Below are 23,020 nucleotides of genomic sequence, written 5' to 3' on the forward strand. Positions count from 1 at the left end.
TGAGCCTCAAATTGGGGTCTTCCATAGAGTGGGAATTACCATTTCTTGGAGAAATGCAAATTTCCCTGGAATTTCCCTGAAAATGGTAAATTACATTGTAGAGAATTGGCATAGTGGATTTTTTGTTTGGAATAATAAATAAACTTAAAGAAAAACAAAACAAAAAAAAATCTGCTGCAGACAGAAAGAAGCATTTCTTCAGTCTCTTCTACTGATCAGACTGCAACATTGCAACTTTGTAACAATTCACATGGTGAGAGGCTGTGTCAGACAAGAACTATACATGTGCCAGGATTTATATCTCAGTCCAGGAACTTGGTGATAACCATACTTGATCCCAGAATAAGATAAATTGGCAGCCATATCTGATCATTATATATTCAGGTATTTCCTTCTGCTTAGTAATTCTGCACACTGATTGGGTTTCACTGTTTCTCTCTATACATGTAAGCCTCTCTTTATTTTCTAACTGAAAAATACACTAATTATGGATTTTTCTCTCATCCCAGCAGTTGTTAAACAAAGATGTTGATTACACTGCCTACTATAGGTACACCTGCTATAGGGAGAATGCTAAACTGTATATACAATCCTATAAAATGAATATGGTACATCAAAAAACTTAAAATATGAAAGTGACATCAAATATTTGAAGAATACCCTGTAGTTTCCAGAAGATCTTGGCTACAACACGAGATTTGTTCCTATCATTCAGGAAGAGGAAGAATTTTATGGTACATTTGGGGAATGGTGATGAGCCAACTGGTTCGCAAATTTTGGTAAATTGGCAGATTGCAAATTGTTAATTCTCTTGACCATGTCCAGGTTGCTGACTAATATACGATTTGTTGACCCCAATTGGCCCAGTTTATGGATTTGTATAAATTAACTTCATGGATCTCTGCCAATCAGAGACTAACTTGGAAATATTTTGATTAAAAATCAACCAATCACTCATTTACAGTCAATGGCCGAGGCTTCTCACCTTTTTTTTCTGAGTGGGGTCTTTGTCCGAAGCGTTGGAGGGCTTCCGTCTCAACATCTCCACCGGCTTGGCTGGACTCCTGAAGGCGGCGAGAAGTGATGGATTGTCTGCTTGGTTTCTTAGGACTGCTTGACTTGCTCAGAGTGCAGAAACTGTGACAGGAAATTGGGTCACATGACCTACCAAAAAACACAGCTTTGTGCTCCGGTTGGTTGCAGAATGGAGAGACGGAGGGGACCTGAGAATAAGGAAGGAAACCAAAGAGAATTAGCATGCAAATGAAGAGCGTGGGTCTGTGAGGCCAAGCAGAGAGACCATCAATAGTCCCAAAAGTAGGTGCATAACAAACCCAACAATACATTAATTAATTGAATCTGACATTCAATAGAACCTTTCAGTAGGCAGCTCAATGGGCTCACAACTTGAACATGAAAGAGTAAAATATCTTTGTTTTTAGTTTTTTCTGGGCTCTGGTGGTGAAGGAGGATCAGGTCAATCATGTTTGTGGTGAGGTGGGACACTCCTGTCTAGGCTCTGGTGGCGAAGGGCACTGTCTGAAATCCCTTAAAGAAGAAGGCTCAGGCCACCAATGTTTGGGCTCATATGGTGAAGGACAATACCATTGTCCAGTAAAACACATTCCTTTCTGTAATCTGGTAGTAAAGGAGGCTCGGGCCAACCATGTTTGTGCTTCTCTGGTGAAGGAGAACACCCCTGTCTAGGCTCTGGTGGTGAAGGACACTCAGGCCACCCATCCTCATGCTTATGTGGAGAAGAAGAACTCCCTTCTCTGTGCTCTGGTGGTGAAGGACACCCCTGTCTAGGCTCAGGTGAAGGTCACTCAGGTCACTCATGCTTAGGTTCAAAGGTGGGGAAGAACACCCCTGTTTTGGCTCTGGTGGTAAAAGATACTTATCTGGAATCTGGGAAGGAAGGAGGCTCAGGCCACCCATGATTGGGTTTATATGGCGAAGGAGGACACCCTTGGCAAGGTCTGGTGGTGAGTAACACCCCTCTGTTTGGGTTCTGATGGTGAAGGACTCCCCTGTTTGGGTTCTGATGGTGAAGGACTCCCCTGTTTGGGTTCTGGTGGTGAAAGACCCCCCTGTTTGGGTTCTGGTGGTGAAGCACCCTGCTGTTTGGGTTCTGGTGGTGAAGGACACCCCTCTAATTTGGTTCTGGTGGTGAAGCACACCCCTCTGTTTGGGTTCTGGTGGTGAAGGACCACCCTGTTTGGGTTCTGGTGGTGAAGGACCCCCCTGTTTGGGTTCTGGTAGTGAAGGACACCTCTCTGTTTGGGTTCAAGTGGTGAAGGACCTCCCTGTTTGGGTTCTAGTGTTGAAGGACCCCCCTGTTTGGGTTCTGGTGGTGGATACCCCTGCTTGGGTTCTGGTGGTGAAGGACACCCCTCTGTTTGGGTTCTGGTGGTGAAGGACACCACTCTATTTGAGTTCTGGTGGTGAAGGACACCCCTCTGTTTGCTGGTGGTGAAGGACACCCCCCTGTTTAAGTACTGGTGGTGAAGGACACCTCTCTGTTTGGGTTCTAGTGGTGAAGGACCCCTCTGTTTGGGTTCTAGTGGTGAAGGACCCCTCTGTTTTGGGTTCTGGTAGTGAATGACACTTAGGCCACCTATGTTTGTGCTGTGAAGAACTTCTTTGCTGGCCTTTGGTGTTAAAGAAGGATACCTCTATCTGGAATCTGATAGTAAAGAGCACTCTGACCACCTTTGTTTGAGCCCAATAGCGAAGGAAAACACCCTTGTCGAGGCTCTGGCGGTAAAGGACAGCCCTTTTTGCATTCTGGTGGTGACGGAGAAGACCCTTTACTTGGTTCCTGTGGTAAATAAGCATAACCTCACTGAGGACATGGTGAAGAACAAGTTCCCTCCTATCCAGGCTCTGAAGGAGAACATCCCTGCCCAGGCTCTGGTGGTAAAAGTGAACATCAATCTAGACTCCACTGTTAAAGGGGGACAACACTTTCATTGTCATGGTGGTAAAAGGGGGACACCACTATCCAAACTCTCATGGTAATAAAACACCTGTTCAGGCTCTATTGGTGAAGAAGGACAACCCTTTTAAGCATCTGGTAACAAAGGAGGACACCCCTACTGAGGTTCTGATTTTTAAAAATTCCTCATGTGATCCAGCCATCAATGCTCTTGTTCAGGCACTTGTTGCAAAGTAACAACATTCCGGCATTGTTTCCTATGTGCCTTTCAGTGTTGTCACCCTGTCAGCACTGGCTTTTGATGGGGAAGTGACCACAAGTATTTTGTTTAAAGGAAAAGAAAATGTGGTTGTATTCTCACCAACAGCATTGCATTTAATGCAGGGAATGCATTGTTATAACGTACTTGCTAAGCAAAAATCCAACACATATCATTTTTTTTCAGCGCACACCAATGCACACCACAGGACAAAGGGTTATTCTTGCATTGGCCGATGTCGGCCCAGTGCCACGGGTGGCAATAGGTATTTGTCCACCATACACAGATCTTTGGCACCCCCCATCAGAGTCACATCTTTGTGTTGGAGATTTATGGCTGCACCACAGATGAATTTCGGTTGTTTATGCAGAAAACCTCACTGAGCTGCAAACAGGAAGCAGAGCCTCGGCACAGACAGAGACTTTCAGAATCCACCGAGTTTATATTGTAATATGGTCAGCCACCAAATTGCACCAACTTCCTGTAGCGGTGGCGGTTCGGTGCAGAGTGGCGTTGTGTTATATTTTATGGGTTTGAACTTTTAAAGAACTTTGTAATTTATTTTATCCTTATTGTGTAGAATTATATTATGACTACCAAAAACAAATGCCATTTAGATATTTACAGATTTACTAAGATAAAAGCTATAAGATAAGATAAGCTAAAATAAAAGTGGGAATGGGAGAGGTTGAAGCAGCACAGGGAGCCATTTAGGTTATGTGCTGACAAGAAGTATGCTGATCGGAGGAGAGAGCAGAATGACAGAGAAATGCTCATTGTCTGTTAACAGGCTGGAGATGGGGCCAAGGTAACCTGGGCTTAGAAAAAGTGCATTGAATGAAGTTGGACATCAGACTGAGGACATCTAGTGGCAATACAAAGTACTACATGGTAAGACACTGCAGGGAAGTCTTGTTTTCTTGAAAGTTAAGCTCAGTTCTAAATACAGACAAATACCTACATTTTACTTTATATCGGCTTCCTGTGAAACAAATACACGAATACATAGGGCTCGTCTACTTTGCTGTCAGTCTAACACTAGGATTGTGCTTACAGGGGGGTAGGATGTAGAAATGACCTCCTGTATATGCTGCTGCTCCTTTATAGTTTATATTGTAACATATTCATATTGAAGTTGAAAGTTTAAAAGATACCCCAAGCCGATGATTAAATTCAGACTGTCAAAGGAGATGTCTACTCTGTTAAGTAAGTTAGGTTAAGAGCTGCCCTCTTAGTGTGTGGCAGGCTGTGTTTGGTGAGTGGGGACATTTCCATGACAGCTGTCTGTGTGTTATACAAAAATCTGTCATTTCTGCATTGCACAACCAGAGCTGAACTCCAGCCAACAGTTAAGTCAACAGAGCCACTGTATGTTCTAAAATACATTCAAATCTGATCAGCCAGATTTGTAATTCACACAGCTGTTTTCACATCCTATAACACTCCCATTGGCAACTGGTTATTAAGGGCGCCCCCTGCTGATTCATAATGCTGGTCTGAGTTTGCTGGATCAGGCAAAGAACAAACATTGCAGGTCAAAGTTTAATCAATTTAATAATTAAACATCAATCACAATTGCCCATTCTTTTATTTTTAATTAGATAGAATGTCTTTATCTAAAATTTATTGGTTGGCTGGGTGCTCGGGGGCGTGCCACAGAGCACAGTGGCAGGTGATCATTGGCTGAATAGGTTTCTACTGCATTGAACATGCACGGATTGAATCAGGTGACTCTTCCTCCATTGTTGCTGATAATATTATTTGCCATTGCTCATTGTAACTTTGTAACAATAATGAGATGGGATGAGCGGGAATTCATCTGGCATTCACGCAAAAATTTCCTTGAACTTTCAATGGGTCTGCAAAATTTCGGCGAACTGATTTCGTGAAACCATCGGAAAGTCGAGGAAATCACTACGATCCCCAGCACTTGAGGTTTATTAACCTCTAGTGCCCGGGGATCTCAGTGGAACTGCAGATGAACTCTCATGGGAGAAACTCCATTGAGAGTTTGCCTGCAGTCACAGCTGATTGGAGGCACTCGCGTGCCTGCTCCAATCAGTTGTGAACGCAAAGTGTGAACGCAAAGTTCCCACGGTCATCGGGCCTGGTGACAATGGGAACTAAACTGCAGATGAACTCCCAATGGGGAAACTTTCCTCAGCCAATCAGAGAGCACTAGAGGTTTTGAATGGGGAGACTTGTCTCCATTTAACCTCTAGTGCCGGGGATCGCACACTGAGCTGATAAATGAATGTAGCCAGCGCTGCATTCATGGATCAGCACAGGCCGCAATCTTTTTTTTTTTTTTTTTAAATTTTATCTCGTTTGGCGAATTTACACCATACAATTTTGGTAAGCGAGAACGTTCAAATTCACAGCAAGATCGAGTTTTAAGAACTTGCTCACTCATCACTAAATGAAACCTCACAGGATATACAGATATTTTAAAAATCTATTTTATTCCTATTGAACCCCTTGTTAGCTGAAATTTATTTCCTCCTCCCCCCCTGTCCTTAGGTATTATTTTCTGCTGAAATGTTGTATTTTAGACTCCTTTTCCCCTAAATCCCTCTACAGCCAGCAGCCATGGCCATGAATCTCTTGTTTGTCCTTGTGCTCTATTTATAATACAAGGAATGTGACTTCCCTCAAACATTGCCTGGTGGGAATCAATTACTGCCATTGAAACACATTGTTCTGGAATCTCACCAGGAAATGTCTGATTACTGGTTTTATAAGTAGAGAACTTTGTGCCTTCTTCCCCGCCTTTAGCATGTGGCTCTATGCAAACAATCTCCTTGCCTCAAAGCAATAGTATTCTTTGCCAACATGCTCCATCTGCTGGTGGAGGTGGAAACCTCATCTGACTTACCCTGGCTGTAGCACTCCCTCTGCTGGTACATATTGGTACCTACCTGTAACATGATCTGCCCAGTCACATGATTTTCCCTATACTCTCATGCACATCTCATGAAAACCACTTGGCTTCACGCATTGGCCCTGCATCTTGTCTGTCTGCTTGGTATCCCATCCTGGCTCCATCCTGACGAGCCCTGATTCTTGCCCGTCTTAACCTTGGCCTGTTCAAATACAGTTTTGCCTTTAGATTCTGTACCCCACTTCTCCAGTCCTGGCGTGTGCAAGGGCCACAACCTGGGCTCCACCTTCCAAAGTCTTTTGTGGTGCTTTTGGGACCGAGGGTCCACCATCCCACTTTTTATCCCCTTTTTTTCGTTAAATAGAATAAATGATATTACAATACATATAATTTTACCTTTTTTTCTGTAGTTTCCATAAAAAATTAAATGTTTTTTAAAACACAATATCATGTTAAAAAATATGTAATAAATGGTTAAATTGTCAAAACAAATGTATTCCGGAATTAATAGGCCCATCATGGGAATGTAAAAAGCTGGCTGTGGTCTATGAAAGGTATAAAGAGCTGAAATAGTTAAATCTGCTTTGAACTCCTTTAGGGCGGACCATCCACTGAAATAAAAGCCCGCCCATGCAGATCATGCCCCACCTCCTTCCCAAATCACCTGCTATATGTAGGTGAAATTCATACTTGTAAAGGGTAAAGTTAGAATTAGTCTCACCTTCACCCCATCTTCTGACCATGGCATCTACGTGAGATCATCACCTTGCCGGATTGATTGCAGTGGAAAGCAGAGAAGGTAAAAACTTCCAATGGTCTGCAGTACCTTCTTACCTAATTTTGTGTTCATCCGGGATCTACCTGGAGAAATGGGAAACTCCATGAATATGGAAGATAGGGGTACCGTAGGTTTATTTCTAAATTCATTGTACACAGGTGCATTTTCACCTGGATAAGGTAGGTGTTTTGGGCCGGCCAGCCTAAGAAGATTTTCCATTTTATTCACAATACTTTAACAAGCCTGATTAAAATTCATGCCACCCACTGCTTCATTCTCAGGAAGCCATTGGCATTATAAAAATTTACAAATATTCCAAAGTGTATCTGCGAAAGTCACAAATGTTCTTTTCATCTGCAATCAGCTTTAATTTTCCATCACCGAAGAGATCTCTATCGCACCTTCGTTGTACTTATGTAGAACTTTACAGAGCGCCTCCAGAAAACTTTATCTGATTTACTGTATGTGGAAGGAAGTTCTCTGGTGAGCAACAAGGAGACAAAAATATAAAAAAAAAGCAGAAGAGAGAAGACTTTCTCTAGCTTGTATAAAACATCTGCTGAGGAAACCAACCCCGCCGCCCCCACAGAGCGTGAAATCAGCTCTTCCTGATATCAGTGAACCAGCAGCACAACTTTCATTGCAACACATCGGACGGACACCAAAAAGATGTCGGGATCGCCTGGCATCTCAGCCAAGAAGATAAGCAACAACTTTTTGATGTTGCCAAGGTCCTGAGGACCTTCTATAATAAAATAATGTAAGAGTGTCTGGATTTTAGGTAACGCCCCATCGTCATATGTGTGGTCATAGTGCAGTGATTACCAGAAGGGCTGGCCTGGGGATCTGGGGCCCACCAGGGAAGGTGAGAAGAAAGAACCACCCTAATAAAGATCTTTCCTGGTATATTTTTGTGAGCCAACAGGGGCCCACCACCAGGTCGAATGGCTGCCTTGTGAGCCCCTATATGACCGGAGCTTTTTTCTCCCGTGGGCGTAATTCTGATTACCAGGGATATTTTCCATCCAATTTTACCATGAACACAGTAATTTTGCCTGCTAAGATTTTTTTCCAAAAAGTTTGGTCATGTGACACCATTCTCAGACTTTTTGCTTTTGCTTCTTGCTTGGGTTATCATCATTGACTGAACTTTGTTTCTCAAAAAAATTTGGGTTAGAGTTACAATTAGGGTTAGTGCTAGGGTTAGGGTTGACAGTAGGATAGCTATTTGGGTTAGTTGAGTGGTTATGATTGGCATTAGGGTAGCTTTTTGGGTTAGGGATGACATAAGAATAGCTGTTTGGGTTTATTGTTTGGCAACAAGGTTATGGTTAGCATTGGTTGGTATTACCATTACATTTTGGTTAAAGTTATGGCAAGGGTTGGCATTATGATCCCAGGAGGCTGTGGGCTGCGCCTTTTGATCATGCCTGAAATCAGGCATGCGTCATCAGGGGGCTTTCCTGCACAACGTGAGAAGAACCCGTAATAAGCAGTCATGTTGATAGGTCTTACCCCACAGAGCCTTCAGTCTGCATGGAGTGTGTTTATATGTTATTCCCATCTACAGAAGCTTCTACTTATAGGGTAGGTATGGTAGCTGGGCTCTGAATTGGGCTGAATCAGACACCTGTCCCCCAACAGCGCCTGTTAGTGGCAGCCAGAAGCAACTGCTGCAGGGCATGTAAAAAAAAAAAAAAAGAAAAAAAAACACCTGGAGGGCTGATTCACACCAGCAGCTTTACTTGATGACTTGCAACACAAATCTATCTAAAACAAGAGAAATCCTACAAAGTGTTAGGCACTTCCTGCTCTGTGTGGACTGATAGAAGAAGCCAGAGACGTCTCTATGCATTTTCTGGAAACCCAAAGAGGAAGCTGCACTGTAACAGGAAATGCATGAACTTTGGTGTAGCAATTAGTTGTCAGGGTGATTCACCCGACATCATTCACTTCTCAAAACTTCCTGCAGCTTGCAGAGTAAAAAAAACATTCAATTGATAATTTTGGGTCTTTTATTCAGACTTTTTACTAGAGTGGGGAAAGGAACGCGGTCCACCAGGTTTTTATTTCTGTCTGTGTGCCCATTTGGTAGATTTGCCCTCTGGAACTGCCCCAGTGACCCCATCACCAGCACTAAAAGTGATGAGAAAATTGAAGACTAAAAATGTCAAATTGCCACCCGGATGGGAATAGAAGGGAAATCCTCCCAGCCAGGGACAACTAAGAGAGGAAATTTCTTTTACTTCCTTTTTTTTATAAATGATCCAGAGGGGTTCAAAAACTCATTTTAATCATCCAGACCTGTTTGTTGTGCCAAAAAAGTCCCCTTTGGTATCTGGGCGGTATTGCCAATTATATGGGTAAGTATCCCTCCTTCTATATGATAAAGCCAAATGATTGCCAATCCCCATTTATTCCCAAACAATTTCAAAGAAATATGTATTCAAATACTAGAAATAAATTATTGCACAACTATAATCAATATTGTCTCATAACCCAACTCATTTCGCCAAACAGGTTTGTGTTTATCTAGCATGTAAATGGTCTCGTTACCTTGGAAGGAACCCATTAGGCGAAACGCGTTGGCTTATGAGACACTATTGATTATAGATGCATTGTAGATGAGCTATGTATATAAACTAGCCCTCCAACCCATGACTCTCTAATCGGCTTTTGACCTCTTAAAAGCATCATTGTATTTGAAAGGATAGCTTATCAATCATAGTTTTCATCATGGTTGCCAGCTATACTATACACAAGGCATCACTGATTGATTTCTTCTCCCCGACAGGTTAATGACAGGTTAGGATGGAGGTGAGCAGGAGGTGAGGGCTCCCACTGAAAACAGAGCTTTTAGGTTTAAAGTGAGACTTCATGTAGGAGCCTACTATAACACAAACTAGTAACTGCTATTCTCTCTCCATGTGCAGGGTGACTGGTCTTGTCTCCGCCCCTTCTCTACTTTTCTGTAGGTAGTCTATAGAGGCTGGGGTCTGCTTGGCCCCTCCCACAGCTCCCCTCTTTATACATAGACTATGTAAAGCACTATGATGATGTCATCAATATATTTGGTTTACAAAATCATTTGGCACACACAGTGAATTGTTATCCTTTGTGGCCATTTAGGAATATTTATGTTACTATTAATATAAATGTTTTTAACAAATATTTATGAACTATATCTGAATATAAACCAAATTATTTATTTTTATGTGAGAATAAAAATAACCTGATTTGACTTGAATAACCTAGGGCACAAAATAGGGCTGTCACTGCTAAAACGCAAAACCTTTTTAAATGGAATTACCATAAAAAATATTAAAAACAACCACTGTATGCGATTTTTAAAAACCCATGACAGGTTAAAGAATTTTGTACTTTTGATTTAGTCATGATGGGTCATTTGCCCTTAAATGACCTTCTGTGCTTTATTGTTGGCCACCAGTAAATGGTGCTGTATCCTTATGTAAAGCATGTAACAAACTCTAATAACGTATCATATGACATTTTTACTATATGCTTTACACGAGGACAGAGCACCATCTAGTGGTGTGAACCTATTTTTTTTTTCTAATACCGGTAGCATTGTGAGGGTAACAAAAATAAATTCTTGGTTTATACTCGAATATATACATATTTGATAAATACATTTTGATAAAATTCAGTAAAGCTGAAAAGCTTAAAAAACAATGGAAATGCTTCATACCCTTTTTACATTGTATATAAATGCTAAATTAATTTCTCTTACTTGGTATTTTAAACAGCTCATTGAAGTGCATTATATTTGTTGCATAATTGCACAAAAATACACAGTGATCCTTTCAGAAATCCTGTGCGCTCATAACTTCCTGTCCAGCCAATTAATCTCAAGCACTGTTCTCATCCTGCTAAGTTCTCCCTCAGAACAACAGAAAACTCCCTCCTGTGCAATGTAGATAAGCAAAGGACCATATATTACATTGTTTTTTTGGTTTATATTTGAGTTTAACCCTTTGCCTGCACACCTAAGTCCCCCATCCAGCTCCCTTGTCAGTACCATTTCCAGGAGTGGGAGTCTTCTAATCCAGCAAAGAACATTTACTGGTTCCTTACAGTACTTTTGTGATGACAATAATCCTACAGATTTTTTTGGGATCCTGAGGGGACCCCACCACTGCCAATAGGAACTGTAATGGAATGAAGGACCGACCCCCTAGGAACAGAAGTAGCAAAGATTCAGAATTAGAGTGTCACATGATGACAGCTTTAGGTACAAAGAGCATTCAGATAACTGTAAGGAAATAAATCATTACGACATGTAACAGAAAAGTCTTTTTAATTGTTTCCCCTTCACTGTGCATTTATTTTGGACCTAAGAGGGACCTGATTGAGAACTGTCCTGGTATGCGGTACGGTACAGTGTGTAAGGCTGCCGGTGATCAGTGTCAGACTTCCATCTATTGGAGGAACATGCTGATTATAAAAGATACAGATAGTAATCCCAGAGAAGCTGTGACAATGTTCCCCGGAGATAGGGGCTCTGTGTTCTTCTCCAGCCACTTGTACTCCTCATGGCGGCCCTGTCTCTGCAGTTCTGGCAGCATTATCCGTCTGATCTTCTCGTAGTATTTGTCTACATAGCGGATCTAGAAGGAAGGAAGCGGGAAGGAAATATAAAATCACAAAAAATGTTTTTGGATCTTTTAGCAATTTGTAGGGCGAAAACTTGGAAGGAATTTTTTTTTACTGTGCCCCCAAGGGATGGATTCACCGCTCCGGTATTCTGCTGACTACTAAACAGCAGTCGCCAACTTTTCAAACCTCACGGACCAATAAACTCATCATTTTAAATCCTTCGGACCATTAATATGAATTTTTAAAAAAAGATAAATACATTTGTAAAATAAATATCTTCCTAATGGTGCCGACGAGGACTGTGTCGGCGCTGATTCATTGATCAGCTCACAGTTAGGAGAAGTATTACTTTAGTTACTATTATCATTAGTGGGGTTATCTTTGCTATTACTAAAGAAATGCAAAATATTTGTTTGATGTCCCATGCACCTAGGTACTTTATACATGATGGCGGTCTCCCTTTTGCTTTGAATAACATTTATTTGTCCAAAAAGACATTGACTTACTACGGAAAGATATATGCTTTGATGACAGTGTCCTGTAAGGACTAATACTTGAAATTGAACATTAGTGTGGAAGATTTATTTGGGATACCGCTATCTCTGTATGTTGTGGTTTTAACTTTGCTTTCTACCTGCCTCCATACCAGGTGATCAAGTGCACCTGTAATTAAATAGATTTTGTGCTGATACACCTACTATCTGAATTAATTACATCCCTGAAGAAGCGGCCATAGTCTGTGAAATGCGTCAGATGGTTCCAACATGTACAATATATTCAGCTCTCATATGTTATGATGTTATTTAATTTTTTTCTTACTTTTCACAATGGAAAAAGGCATGTATGATTTATGAATATATACCTTTTAAGATGATGTAAATAAAGTATTAGAATTTTATTATATTTACTGCAGTTAAAGTCCCATACGGTAATATTTTTGATATTCATGATTAATTCTCCTATGGATGGTGGCAGTATGCTAATTTGAAATCAGGCAGCACAACACAAAATATTTGTTTGCTTTTTCTCACTCACTATGGGTTTTTTTCATTCCAATGTAAGACCAAACAAGAAATGATAGTCATACTATTTGATGCCAATAAAAATATTGGTTAAAGAAAATACACAGCTAAGGTCATACTTACCTAAAAGAGCATCTGCGAAAAAAAAATTAAAAAAAATAATCGGAGTAGAATCATATTGGCGGGGTGACTGTTGTAATGGTGGAAACAATTATAAAGCGTACGGCTCGGCATCGGTAATACTACACTGACGTCGCTTTTTTTTTTTTTCTCTAGTACAGTTCATGAATTTAGTGCAATATAAAGGAGAAAATTATCATTCAGAATATAGGAATTAATTAGATTATTTTTGTTTTATTATTAATAAAACATAAAAATTGCAAATATCCAAATTTTGGACAGGTTGGCTACCACTGGAAGGTGAACTCCAAACAAAATACCTTTATGTGTTACTTGCCAATATTTTTTTTTTATCCAATGGCTATCCATTCCTTGTGTTAACACAGCTCTACTTCAGCCTTTGAATGGACAATGAAAAGAGAAGCAGAAGACGGATAGGCTTACCTCTGTTACACTGCGAACTATTTATAAATTGTTCGTTCAATCAATTCGTCTGAAATTCCCTGACAAATGAGTGAATCTCTCTACAATTCTCCTTTTAGTTCCTATTAAAAGAATGACTTATTCTATCACTTAGTGGCGAAGTGTCAAAATAGGACATTAATATTATAAACAAATTGACGGAAATAGATTATGAAAATAGTGCCCCCCCCATGCTTTTCTTCTTGTATTGCAGTACAAATGAGTTCTGGAAAATGCCAGAACAGGCCAACCTCTGGTACCTACCCTGCTTATATTAACAAAAAAGAAATACATTGAACAATCATTAATGATTACAGAGCTGCATGCATATTTGGGTGTATTTTATATCTACCTGGAGTTCAGGTAAACTCAGAAGTGCTATTCAAGTTTTTGGAAGAGACACCTATTGCAATTCTCAGACTTTGCATTTCAGGCTCAGTTTTCTAGGATTTAACAAAGGGATTTTATTTTCACCATATGATTTCCATATGTAATTCCAGCAGGTTAAAATAAATAAAATAAATGTAATTAAAGATTCTCATATTGATGTGTGCTAGCTTTGGGAACTGAACCTAAATTTTGCAGCACATAGCTCTTGTGAACCCCCTGCTGGATCACTCACATTACTGCAAGACTGTCATAATAATTGATTCTTGATATTACTACATTGTAAATATTGTAACATTTTTGTTGTTGTTTTTATTATTACTATTACAAAACCTTCTTGCAGAGCGATCGCGGATGGAGGTTGCTGGACAATGGCAATTGATTATTGCAGTTAATGTCAATATGCACACTTCCATTACATTTTGACAAAATTGGAATTGTTGAATTTTCTTAAATTATGGCAAAATCAGGTTTGACAATGTTGTTCTCATCGTTCGTTTCAACCTTCCACATTTTGACCAATATTAAACAAAGTTTTAGCTTCTGATATATAGGTATATATTATTGGCAATGTTAAAGGGGTCGACTTATACATGGGTACTCTGCTCTGCCTAGGGTTGCTCCTTTTACATTCGGCTCATCCTCCCTGGCAAGCAGCCTTTGCACCCACCGCTGGTGAATCTCTGGAGCCCAAAACCCTTCCAGGGCCAGCTATACTGTTGGGATCTGTGCAGAATTACACTGAGCCGACTCTACCTGCCATCCTACTGCTGCCATTGGCCCAGCTGCAGAAGTTTCTCCCTACTTCTAGTGATTGGTTTATGTCTCTTCACCTGCTTCCTCCTATTATTATAACCTCTATTTATACCCCAGCTCCCTGCATGTAGTAACCCCCTTCCCTGACCGATTGCCCTTCTACTTCCTTGCCCCCATGGGCCAGCCAACAATGCTAAGAACGATCATACTTTGATGGTTTCACCCCTGGGATATACACAAGAAAGAGGTTAATGCTTGTGAGTATTATGCATCCTGGTAAGATTTTCAATATCATTAGGAAATGAAACTTACCTGTGCATCGGTCATGATACTCTTGTCAATCAGCTTTCGATCATATGGAACCAATGTCACCGTCTCAAAGGTCAGATATTTCTGCCCCCCATACATGTACTGCAGAGGTGAGAGAGAGGTCAGATAATTCAATTCATGACACCCAGACAATAGAGAACGGATGTGATTTTATCAAAGCTAAAGACAGATTATTATGGGGGATCCTGGGTGATCCAGCAAACCTGGAATTAATTTCTTAAAAACATTCGCTATTTGGCTTAGCAGGTTCTTCCATAATAGTCTATCTTCTACAGTCCTGGAGGCCAACTTACTATGGGAACTATAATATCTCTTAATTTTAATGTTAGCTGTTTATCTTTTAGAGTTTATTTTTTTTTAATCCTGACTCAAATAGAAAAGTGCATCTTTTTTTTTTTTTTTTACACAATTATTACTTTCTACCTAATGCTGCCCCTATTAAAGGACCACTCCATCCACATGCAGTTATTATTAGCAGGTAGAACGATGGCTTACAAACCCTTCCTATGAGCCCAGGCTATCAGTAACACATTATCTTGAATCCCAGTGCACATCTGAATATATCATAGAACCCCACATAGGCACCTCTACAATGCTGGACAGGAAGAAAGACTTGTGAAGTTATATAACCAGCTATATATATTCATGGGTGGTGGGTGTGGGTGCATAAGGTGATGATGGGCTTTAGGTTATGAATTTAAAAAAGTAGCATGCAGCATTTTACATTTTAACATTTACTAATGAATCATTTATGATATGATAATTCTAATTTAATGGTTTCAGTATTACAGAATCTACAAAGCAAGGCAGGACTACAATAAAGCCAATGTAGCTGCAAATATAAAAAACAACCTTAGTATCTGCTTCCACCACCAGCACAATATCCTCAAGCCGAATACCGAAATATCCATCGTGGTAATAGCCAGGTTCTGGAGAGGGAATATTAAAGGTCAGGCTGTGCCTTCAAAAACTGAACATTACTGACTATAGAATCCATTTACTGATCCATACATAACAAGAAATAATGCAGGGGGTGTCAAACTCTGGCCCGTGGCCCAAATCTGGCCCTCAAGGGCCTTTTTTTTGGCCCTCCAAGAAATTTGAAAGTGAACTACATCTGGGCCGCCCGCCCACGTTACCACTTCACATCATCATTTTCAATACATAGACATTATTTCTGTACACCCATCATGTGACACAAAGCCTAGGCAATGATCACATGGTGCCCGACTACCAGGGTCATTGTGTTTTTTTTCAGTACATTAGAGACTGCATAGTGTAATATTTAGGGTCAGACAAACTTGTGATGTGAGAGGATGAACACACAGGCTGCATAGATAGATAGAAATGAGTCTTTTCAACCCTAAAGTGTGTGTAGAGGGGTTTGTTTATGTTAGTTATGGATGAAGTAGTAAACATCCTTAATTTTTTCAATAAATTTCAAGTTTGGTCCCTGGCTTGGTTTTTAATTTTGGCCCTTTGTGTATTTTGAGTTTGACACCCCTGATATAAAGAGTATCAACATTCATTTTTTTCACATATAAAGTATAGTATACCTATAGAGTATAGCTACAAAGTTAGTCAGGTTGAAAAAAAAAGAATATAAGTTCTCTAAAGTGTACAGGAGTATATTTGGCATAAGAAAAAGCTTTATCATGTATTAAGATGTTCTTTCATTTTTTTTTCCTTGCTGACACAATAAGAAATTGTTAACTTTTCAGACTTTCAGTAAGGTTTCTTAGCAACAAACTGCAGAAAAGAAGAAAATTGCAGCCCAAGCAACGACATTTGCACTTGTCTGCAAATCAACAGCAACCATGTACCTAAAGGCAGATCATCACTCAAGAAAAATCTTCTACAGTCATGTGCACAAAAAATCATTCCTGTTCACTCCCATTCACTAATTGTGATCGGGACCACGGTTATGCCTGCAAAAGAATGCGCTGGCTCACTGGGGATCTCAAATGGTAAATGTCTCCATTCTGCTTTTCTATCACCAAGATAAAGTGATTCTTATTTTCTAAAGAAATAAAAATGTTAAATTGGAAATTGTCCAGAAATTAAGAAAATTGAATTTTCAAAAAGAGCTACAAGCTATATATACAGGATTTTTGCTTGTACACCATAGAATGACTGAAGTCAACAAAATGTCACCTCATTGACCAAGTAATAATCATGAGTGACCATCTGGTGTACAAATGTTGATTACAATTTTTTGTTTGTTTTTCTGCTAATTTCTAAATATATTAAGCTGCTGAAATGGGAGAGTTCTATAAAATTTTAAACCAGGAGTAAAATTAAAAAAAATGAAAAAAAAACAATACCACTAATCAGACCCCTAAAATATGGATCTTGCAGAGCTGGTAATAGTTATAGAGAGGTTTTCTCACACCACCCAAAAAAGTCTACTGAAAGCCGATATCATAAAATCCCATCCAATGCAGACTTTTTCTAAGCATGTGGTTTATGGGTATCTCCTTTCCAACCATCACATAAAATACTTGTTTCATGAAATATAAATATACCTATTGATGAGAACATTCCTTTGGTCAGGGCGATATTGTTGGACTGAAATCCTACTGGCCCTGGAAATGGGAAAAAATGATATCAATAGTTGTTTGCACAGGTAAGAGCAACCAACATGGCTATGAACGTATCTATCACCTGATCCGAGCAATGAGATTTTTGTCGCTGGACACACTGAAGCCATAGATTTTGGAGGTTGTCTGTGGGAATTTGTACATTGGGCAATGTTGGGTACAGATGTTGGATGAGAAGATCTGGCTCATACCTGGCATATCCTTGTGTTCAGTGGGAAGGAGGCCAGGGCTCTGTGCAGGACCTTCAATTTCCTCCAAATCAGACTCCTCTAACCATGTCTGTATGGAGCTGGCTGTGTACATAGGATTAGTCATGGTGCAATGGTTGAGGGTCTTCACCAAACTGGGACCACAAGGCTGTGAGAGCACTAGTGTTGGTGTTCAATCTCGGGTTGTCCTTATATTTGACCTGAGTATGGCTGTTCGAATTCAGATAGACCCGACCCGAAAAACACGGGATTCAACTTTGCAAATTTGTGTGTAAAAATGTATTTAAAAAAAAAGGCTTTAATGTTAAAGTAATTTATTGAATGTGTGTGATCTGTGTAACTACCTTTTATTTTTTTACAGGTTATCCCACAATGACAGGATGATTCCTTCTGTCAGTGTGGGATCCCCAGGCACTGGAGGTTAAATGGGGACAGGTCTCCCCATTCATCACCTCTAATGCTCTGTAATTGGCTGAGGCAAGGTAAACCATGATGACAGCTCAAGTGTCATCAGGATTTTCCGTTTCCCAGCCAATCACAGAGCACTAGAAGTGAATGAATGGGGAGACTTGTCCACATTTAGCCTCTAGTGCCTTGGGATCCCGTGGGACTCCTGTGTTCTTGGATAGAGAATCTCTATCCAAGAACACATACTATAGTTACGCTAGGGCTGCAAGAAAAAGGTCAGCTCTGCTCCCCTGATTGCTCTTGCAGTTCTACACAGTCCCGAAAAATAACCTGAATTTGCCCCCCATTAATGGTGTTTGAATGGTGAGATTTTCGACCAACACTAGAGAGTACAATGGTCCAATATGTTCGGATTTTGTACCATTATTAGAACCCTTTTCACCCACTTTATTCACTAGCAATCTACTTTTGGTGATGCATTTCATTTGCTTTATGCCAGGAAATTTGATTTCAAACAATGAGAGGAATTGTGTGGAATTTATTAACACAGAATCTTGACTTTACCTAAACATGTTGTATCAAACGCATTCTTTTCACTTCACCGGTGTTTCAAAAATTAAAATGTGAGTTGCCTACATGATTGTTGGTAAACTGTCCAAGACAGACAGTCAATTTGGTGGTACCAGTTGAGGAGGGGGTATTTTTAGTGAACACTTTACTCCAGCACACCTCTGGGGGCCAATTATTTCCTCAGTGGGCAGGGCCATCTTACATGACATCATATGCATTGAGAGTGCCACAAGTCCTGCTGTCGGCGATAGTGCACAAATTGAGGCCACTCTTACCCAAAATGTTCTGGTCACATGTCTCTGGTCTCTCCAAAAGTCAATGGCTTGGTATAGAGGTTGGGAATAAATTGGGTTGGAGGTTGGAGTGCCGACCTTTATAAAAAGTTTTGGGGGATAGCATAGCTCTCTAACATTTTAAACGTCTATTAAATAAGAGAAATGCCTGAACTTTCCAAAAGTTGACTTACATTCATGAACTGCAAAAAAGTTTCCTATTCCGTGTCCAGTTCCATGTCCGTAATTTAGTCCTGCTTCCCATAGGGCTTGCCTAGCAAAAGCTTCTAGGACTCTTCCTGCCAGAAATACAGAATTACCATCAGCAAACCAATAGTGAGATCACAAACTTACGAAGATGTTACACAGAAAGTAGAGATAAGTTAATCAATTTGTGAGAAGCAAAACTGCAATTCCAGTTGGTTTGGACCAAACCAATAAAGTGGACTTGCATATTTCTGGTGAACTGCTCATGGGTTGCTTAGCCCACTTTTTAGTTCAGTCCAAGCTTGCAGAGAGCCCAGCAGCCTCTGATCACCTGGATTCTCTGAAAATCCCATTTGTAAGGCTATAGGAGGTGAGCATACTGACTCCCTATAGTACGCATCAATCGTATATGTCAGTGTTTCTCAACCAGGATTCCTTGAGCAATGAGCAATTTGTGACTCTCAGGTGAGTTTACCCAACACCAATGATCTTATCAGCTATCCACAAGGTTGACATTCTTCCCACTGGCCACCACACTAATGTACTGTGAGCTGGGGGTATAGTAATTATAGAAGGGGTTCCCTAAAAGGTATTCCAAGGGTCCCCCCCATGATAAAAAAAAAGTCAAGAAACGCTTGTATAGATTGAGTTCTTGTCTCTTTAAGGAAATATGAGTGCAGTGAGACCACACAAGGGTTTTCTAAGCTTGGCTCCATTTCAGAAAAAAACATTCCAGATTCTTGTATGAACAAGGAGGTTTTGTTGACGGCCTTCAATGGGCCAATGTAGTGTTTCTTGACATTTAGTTTGAGGCATTTCTCAGATCAATAAGTATTTATTGCATCTGATCCTCATATGACAGACTATATTCTGTTTTTGCATTCCCAAAGACATATGCAGAGAAAAGGCATTTGGGGCCACGTTGTTGACAAGTCTCATCTTTACCAACCCGCTTTTCTATCACCAAGATAAAGTGATTCTTATTTTCTAAAGAAATAAAAATGTTAAATTGGAAATTGTCCAGAAATTAAGAAAATTGAATTTTCAAAAAGAGCTACAAGCTATATATACAGGATTTTTGCTTGTACACCATAGAATGACTGAAGTCAACAAAATGTCACCTCATTGACCAAGTAAGAATCATGAGTGACCATCTGGTGTACAAATGTTGATTACAATTTTTTGTTTGTTTTTCTGCTAATTTCTAAATATATTAAGCTGCTGAAATGGGAGAGTTCTATAAAATTTTAAACCAGGAGTAAAATTAAAAAAAATGAAAAAAAAACAATACCACTAATCAGACCCCTAAAATATGGATCTTGCAGAGCTGGTAATAGTTATAGAGAGGTTTTCTCACACCACCCAAAAAAGTCTACTGAAAGCCGATATCATAAAATCCCATCCAATGCAGACTTTTTCTAAGCATGTGGTTTATGGGTATCTCCTTTCCAACCATCACATAAAATACTTGTTTCATGAAATATAAAAATATACCTATTGATGAGAACATTCCTTTGGTCAGGGCGATATTGTTGGACTGAAATCCTACTGGCCCTGGAAATGGGAAAAAATGATATCAATAGTTGTTTGCACAGGTAAGAGCAACCAACATGGCTATGAACGTATCTATCACCTGATCCGAGCAATGAGATTTTTGTCGCTGGACACACTGAAGCCATAGATTTTGGAGGTTGTCTGTGGGAATTTGTACATTGGGCAATGTTGGGTACAGATGTTGGATGAGAAGATCTGGCTCATACCTGGCATATCCTTGTGTTCAGTGGGAAGGAGGCCAGGGCTCTGTGCAGGACCTTCAATTTCCTCCAAATCAGACTCCTCTAACCATGTCTGTATGGAGCTGGCTGTGTACATAGGATTAGTCATGGTGCAATGGTTGAGGGTCTTCACCAAACTGGGACCACAAGGCTGTGAGAGCACTAGTGTTGGTGTTCAATCTCGGGTTGTCCTTATATTTGACCTGAGTATGGCTGTTCGAATTCAGATAGACCCGACCCGAAAAACACGGGATTCAACTTTGCAAATTTGTGTGTAAAAATGTATTTAAAAAAAAAGGCTTTAATGTTAAAGTAATTTATTGAATGTGTGTGATCTGTGTAACTACCTTTTATTTTTTTACAGGTTATCCCACAATGACAGGATGATTCCTTCTGTCAGTGTGGGATCCCCAGGCACTGGAGGTTAAATGGGGACAGGTCTCCCCATTCATCACCTCTAATGCTCTGTAATTGGCTGAGGCAAGGTAAACCATGATGACAGCTCAAGTGTCATCAGGATTTTCCGTTTCCCAGCCAATCACAGAGCACTAGAAGTGAATGAATGGGGAGACTTGTCCACATTTAGCCTCTAGTGCCTTGGGATCCCGTGGGACTCCTGTGTTCTTGGATAGAGAATCTCTATCCAAGAACACATACTATAGTTACGCTAGGGCTGCCAAGAAAAAAATCAGGGGAGCGGAGCTGTCAGCTCTGCTCCCCTGATTGCTCTTGCAGTTCTACACAGTCCCGAAAAATAACCTGAATTTGCCCCCCATTAATGGTGTTTGAATGGTGAGATTTTCGACCAACACTAGAGAGTACAATGGTCCAATATGTTCGGATTTTGTACCATTATTAGAACCCTTTTCACCCACTTTATTCACTAGCAATCTACTTTTGGTGATGCATTTCATTTGCTTTATGCCAGGAAATTTGATTTCAAACAATGAGAGGAATTGTGTGGAATTTATTAACACAGAATCTTGACTTTACCTAAACATGTTGTATCAAACGCATTCTTTTCACTTCACCGGTGTTTCAAAAATTAAAATGTGAGTTGCCTACATGATTGTTGGTAAACTGTCCAAGACAGACAGTCAATTTGGTGGTACCAGTTGAGGAGGGGGTATTTTTAGTGAACACTTTACTCCAGCACACCTCTGGGGGCCAATTATTTCCTCAGTGGGCAGGGCCATCTTACATGACATCATATGCATTGAGAGTGCCACAAGTCCTGCTGTCGGCGATAGTGCACAAATTGAGGCCACTCTTACCCAAAATGTTCTGGTCACATGTCTCTGGTCTCTCCAAAAGTCAATGGCTTGGTATAGAGGTTGGGAATAAATTGGGTTGGAGGTTGGAGTGCCGACCTTTATAAAAAGTTTTGGGGGATAGCATAGCTCTCTAACATTTTAAACGTCTATTAAATAAGAGAAATGCCTGAACTTTCCAAAAGTTGACTTACATTCATGAACTGCAAAAAAGTTTCCTATTCCGTGTCCAGTTCCATGTCCGTAATTGAGTCCTGCTTCCCATAGGGCTTGCCTAGCAAAAGCTTCTAGGACTCTTCCTGCCAGAAATACAGAATTACCATCAGCAAACCAATAGTGAGATCACAAACTTACGAAGATGTTACACAGAAAGTAGAGATAAGTTAATCAATTTGTGAGAAGCAAAACTGCAATTCCAGTTGGTTTGGACCAAACCAATAAAGTGGACTTGCATATTTCTGGTGAACTGCTCATGGGTTGCTTAGCCCACTTTTTAGTTCAGTCCAAGCTTGCAGAGAGCCCAGCAGCCTCTGATCACCTGGATTCTCTGAAAATCCCATTTGTAAGGCTATAGGAGGTGAGCATACTGACTCCCTATAGTACGCATCAATCGTATATGTCAGTGTTTCTCAACCAGGATTCCTTGAGCAATGAGCAATTTGTGACTCTCAGGTGAGTTTACCCAACACCAATGATCTTATCAGCTATCCACAAGGTTGACATTCTTCCCACTGGCCACCACACTAATGTACTGTGAGCTGGGGGTATAGTAATTATAGAAGGGGTTCCCTAAAAGGTATTCCAAGGGTCCCCCCCATGATAAAAAAAAAGTCAAGAAACGCTTGTATAGATTGAGTTCTTGTCTCTTTAAGGAAATATGAGTGCAGTGAGACCACACAAGGGTTTTCTAAGCTTGGCTCCATTTCAGAAAAAAACATTCCAGATTCTTGTATGAACAAGGAGGTTTTGTTGACGGCCTTCAATGGGCCAATGTAGTGTTTCTTGACATTTAGTTTGAGGCATTTCTCAGATCAATAAGTATTTATTGCATCTGATCCTCATATGACAGACTATATTCTGTTTTTGCATTCCCAAAGACATATGCAGAGAAAAGGCATTTGGGGCCACGTTGTTGACAAGTCTCATCTTTACCAACCC

At 40.3% G+C, this 23,020-nt stretch overlaps 2 protein-coding genes across 2 annotated transcripts in view; both read right to left on the reverse strand.

Annotated features, from left to right (window-relative positions):
- SASH3 (SAM and SH3 domain containing 3) overlaps positions 1–1,196 on the reverse strand; it is a 16,444-nt gene extending 15,248 nt beyond the window's left edge. Inside the window, exon 1 of the mRNA XM_072429565.1 lies at positions 986–1,196. Coding sequence (XP_072285666.1) covers positions 986–1,042 — 57 coding nt within the window. The 5' untranslated portion in view covers positions 1,043–1,196. The remainder of the gene's footprint in view (positions 1–985) is intronic.
- Positions 1,197–11,157: 9,961 nt separating this feature from the next.
- XPNPEP2 (X-prolyl aminopeptidase 2) overlaps positions 11,158–23,020 on the reverse strand; it is a 42,981-nt gene continuing 31,118 nt past the window's right edge. The window contains exons 17-21 of the mRNA XM_072429497.1: positions 22,057–22,161; positions 20,311–20,370; positions 15,403–15,479; positions 14,533–14,631; positions 11,158–11,484 (exon numbers count right to left, since the gene is read on the reverse strand). Coding sequence (XP_072285598.1) covers positions 11,296–11,484; positions 14,533–14,631; positions 15,403–15,479; positions 20,311–20,370; positions 22,057–22,161 — 530 coding nt within the window. The 3' untranslated portion in view covers positions 11,158–11,295. The remainder of the gene's footprint in view (positions 11,485–14,532; positions 14,632–15,402; positions 15,480–20,310; positions 20,371–22,056; positions 22,162–23,020) is intronic.

This window comes from Pyxicephalus adspersus, chromosome Z (genome assembly GCF_032062135.1).
Source record: "Pyxicephalus adspersus chromosome Z, UCB_Pads_2.0, whole genome shotgun sequence".
NCBI lineage: Eukaryota > Metazoa > Chordata > Amphibia > Anura > Pyxicephalidae > Pyxicephalus > Pyxicephalus adspersus.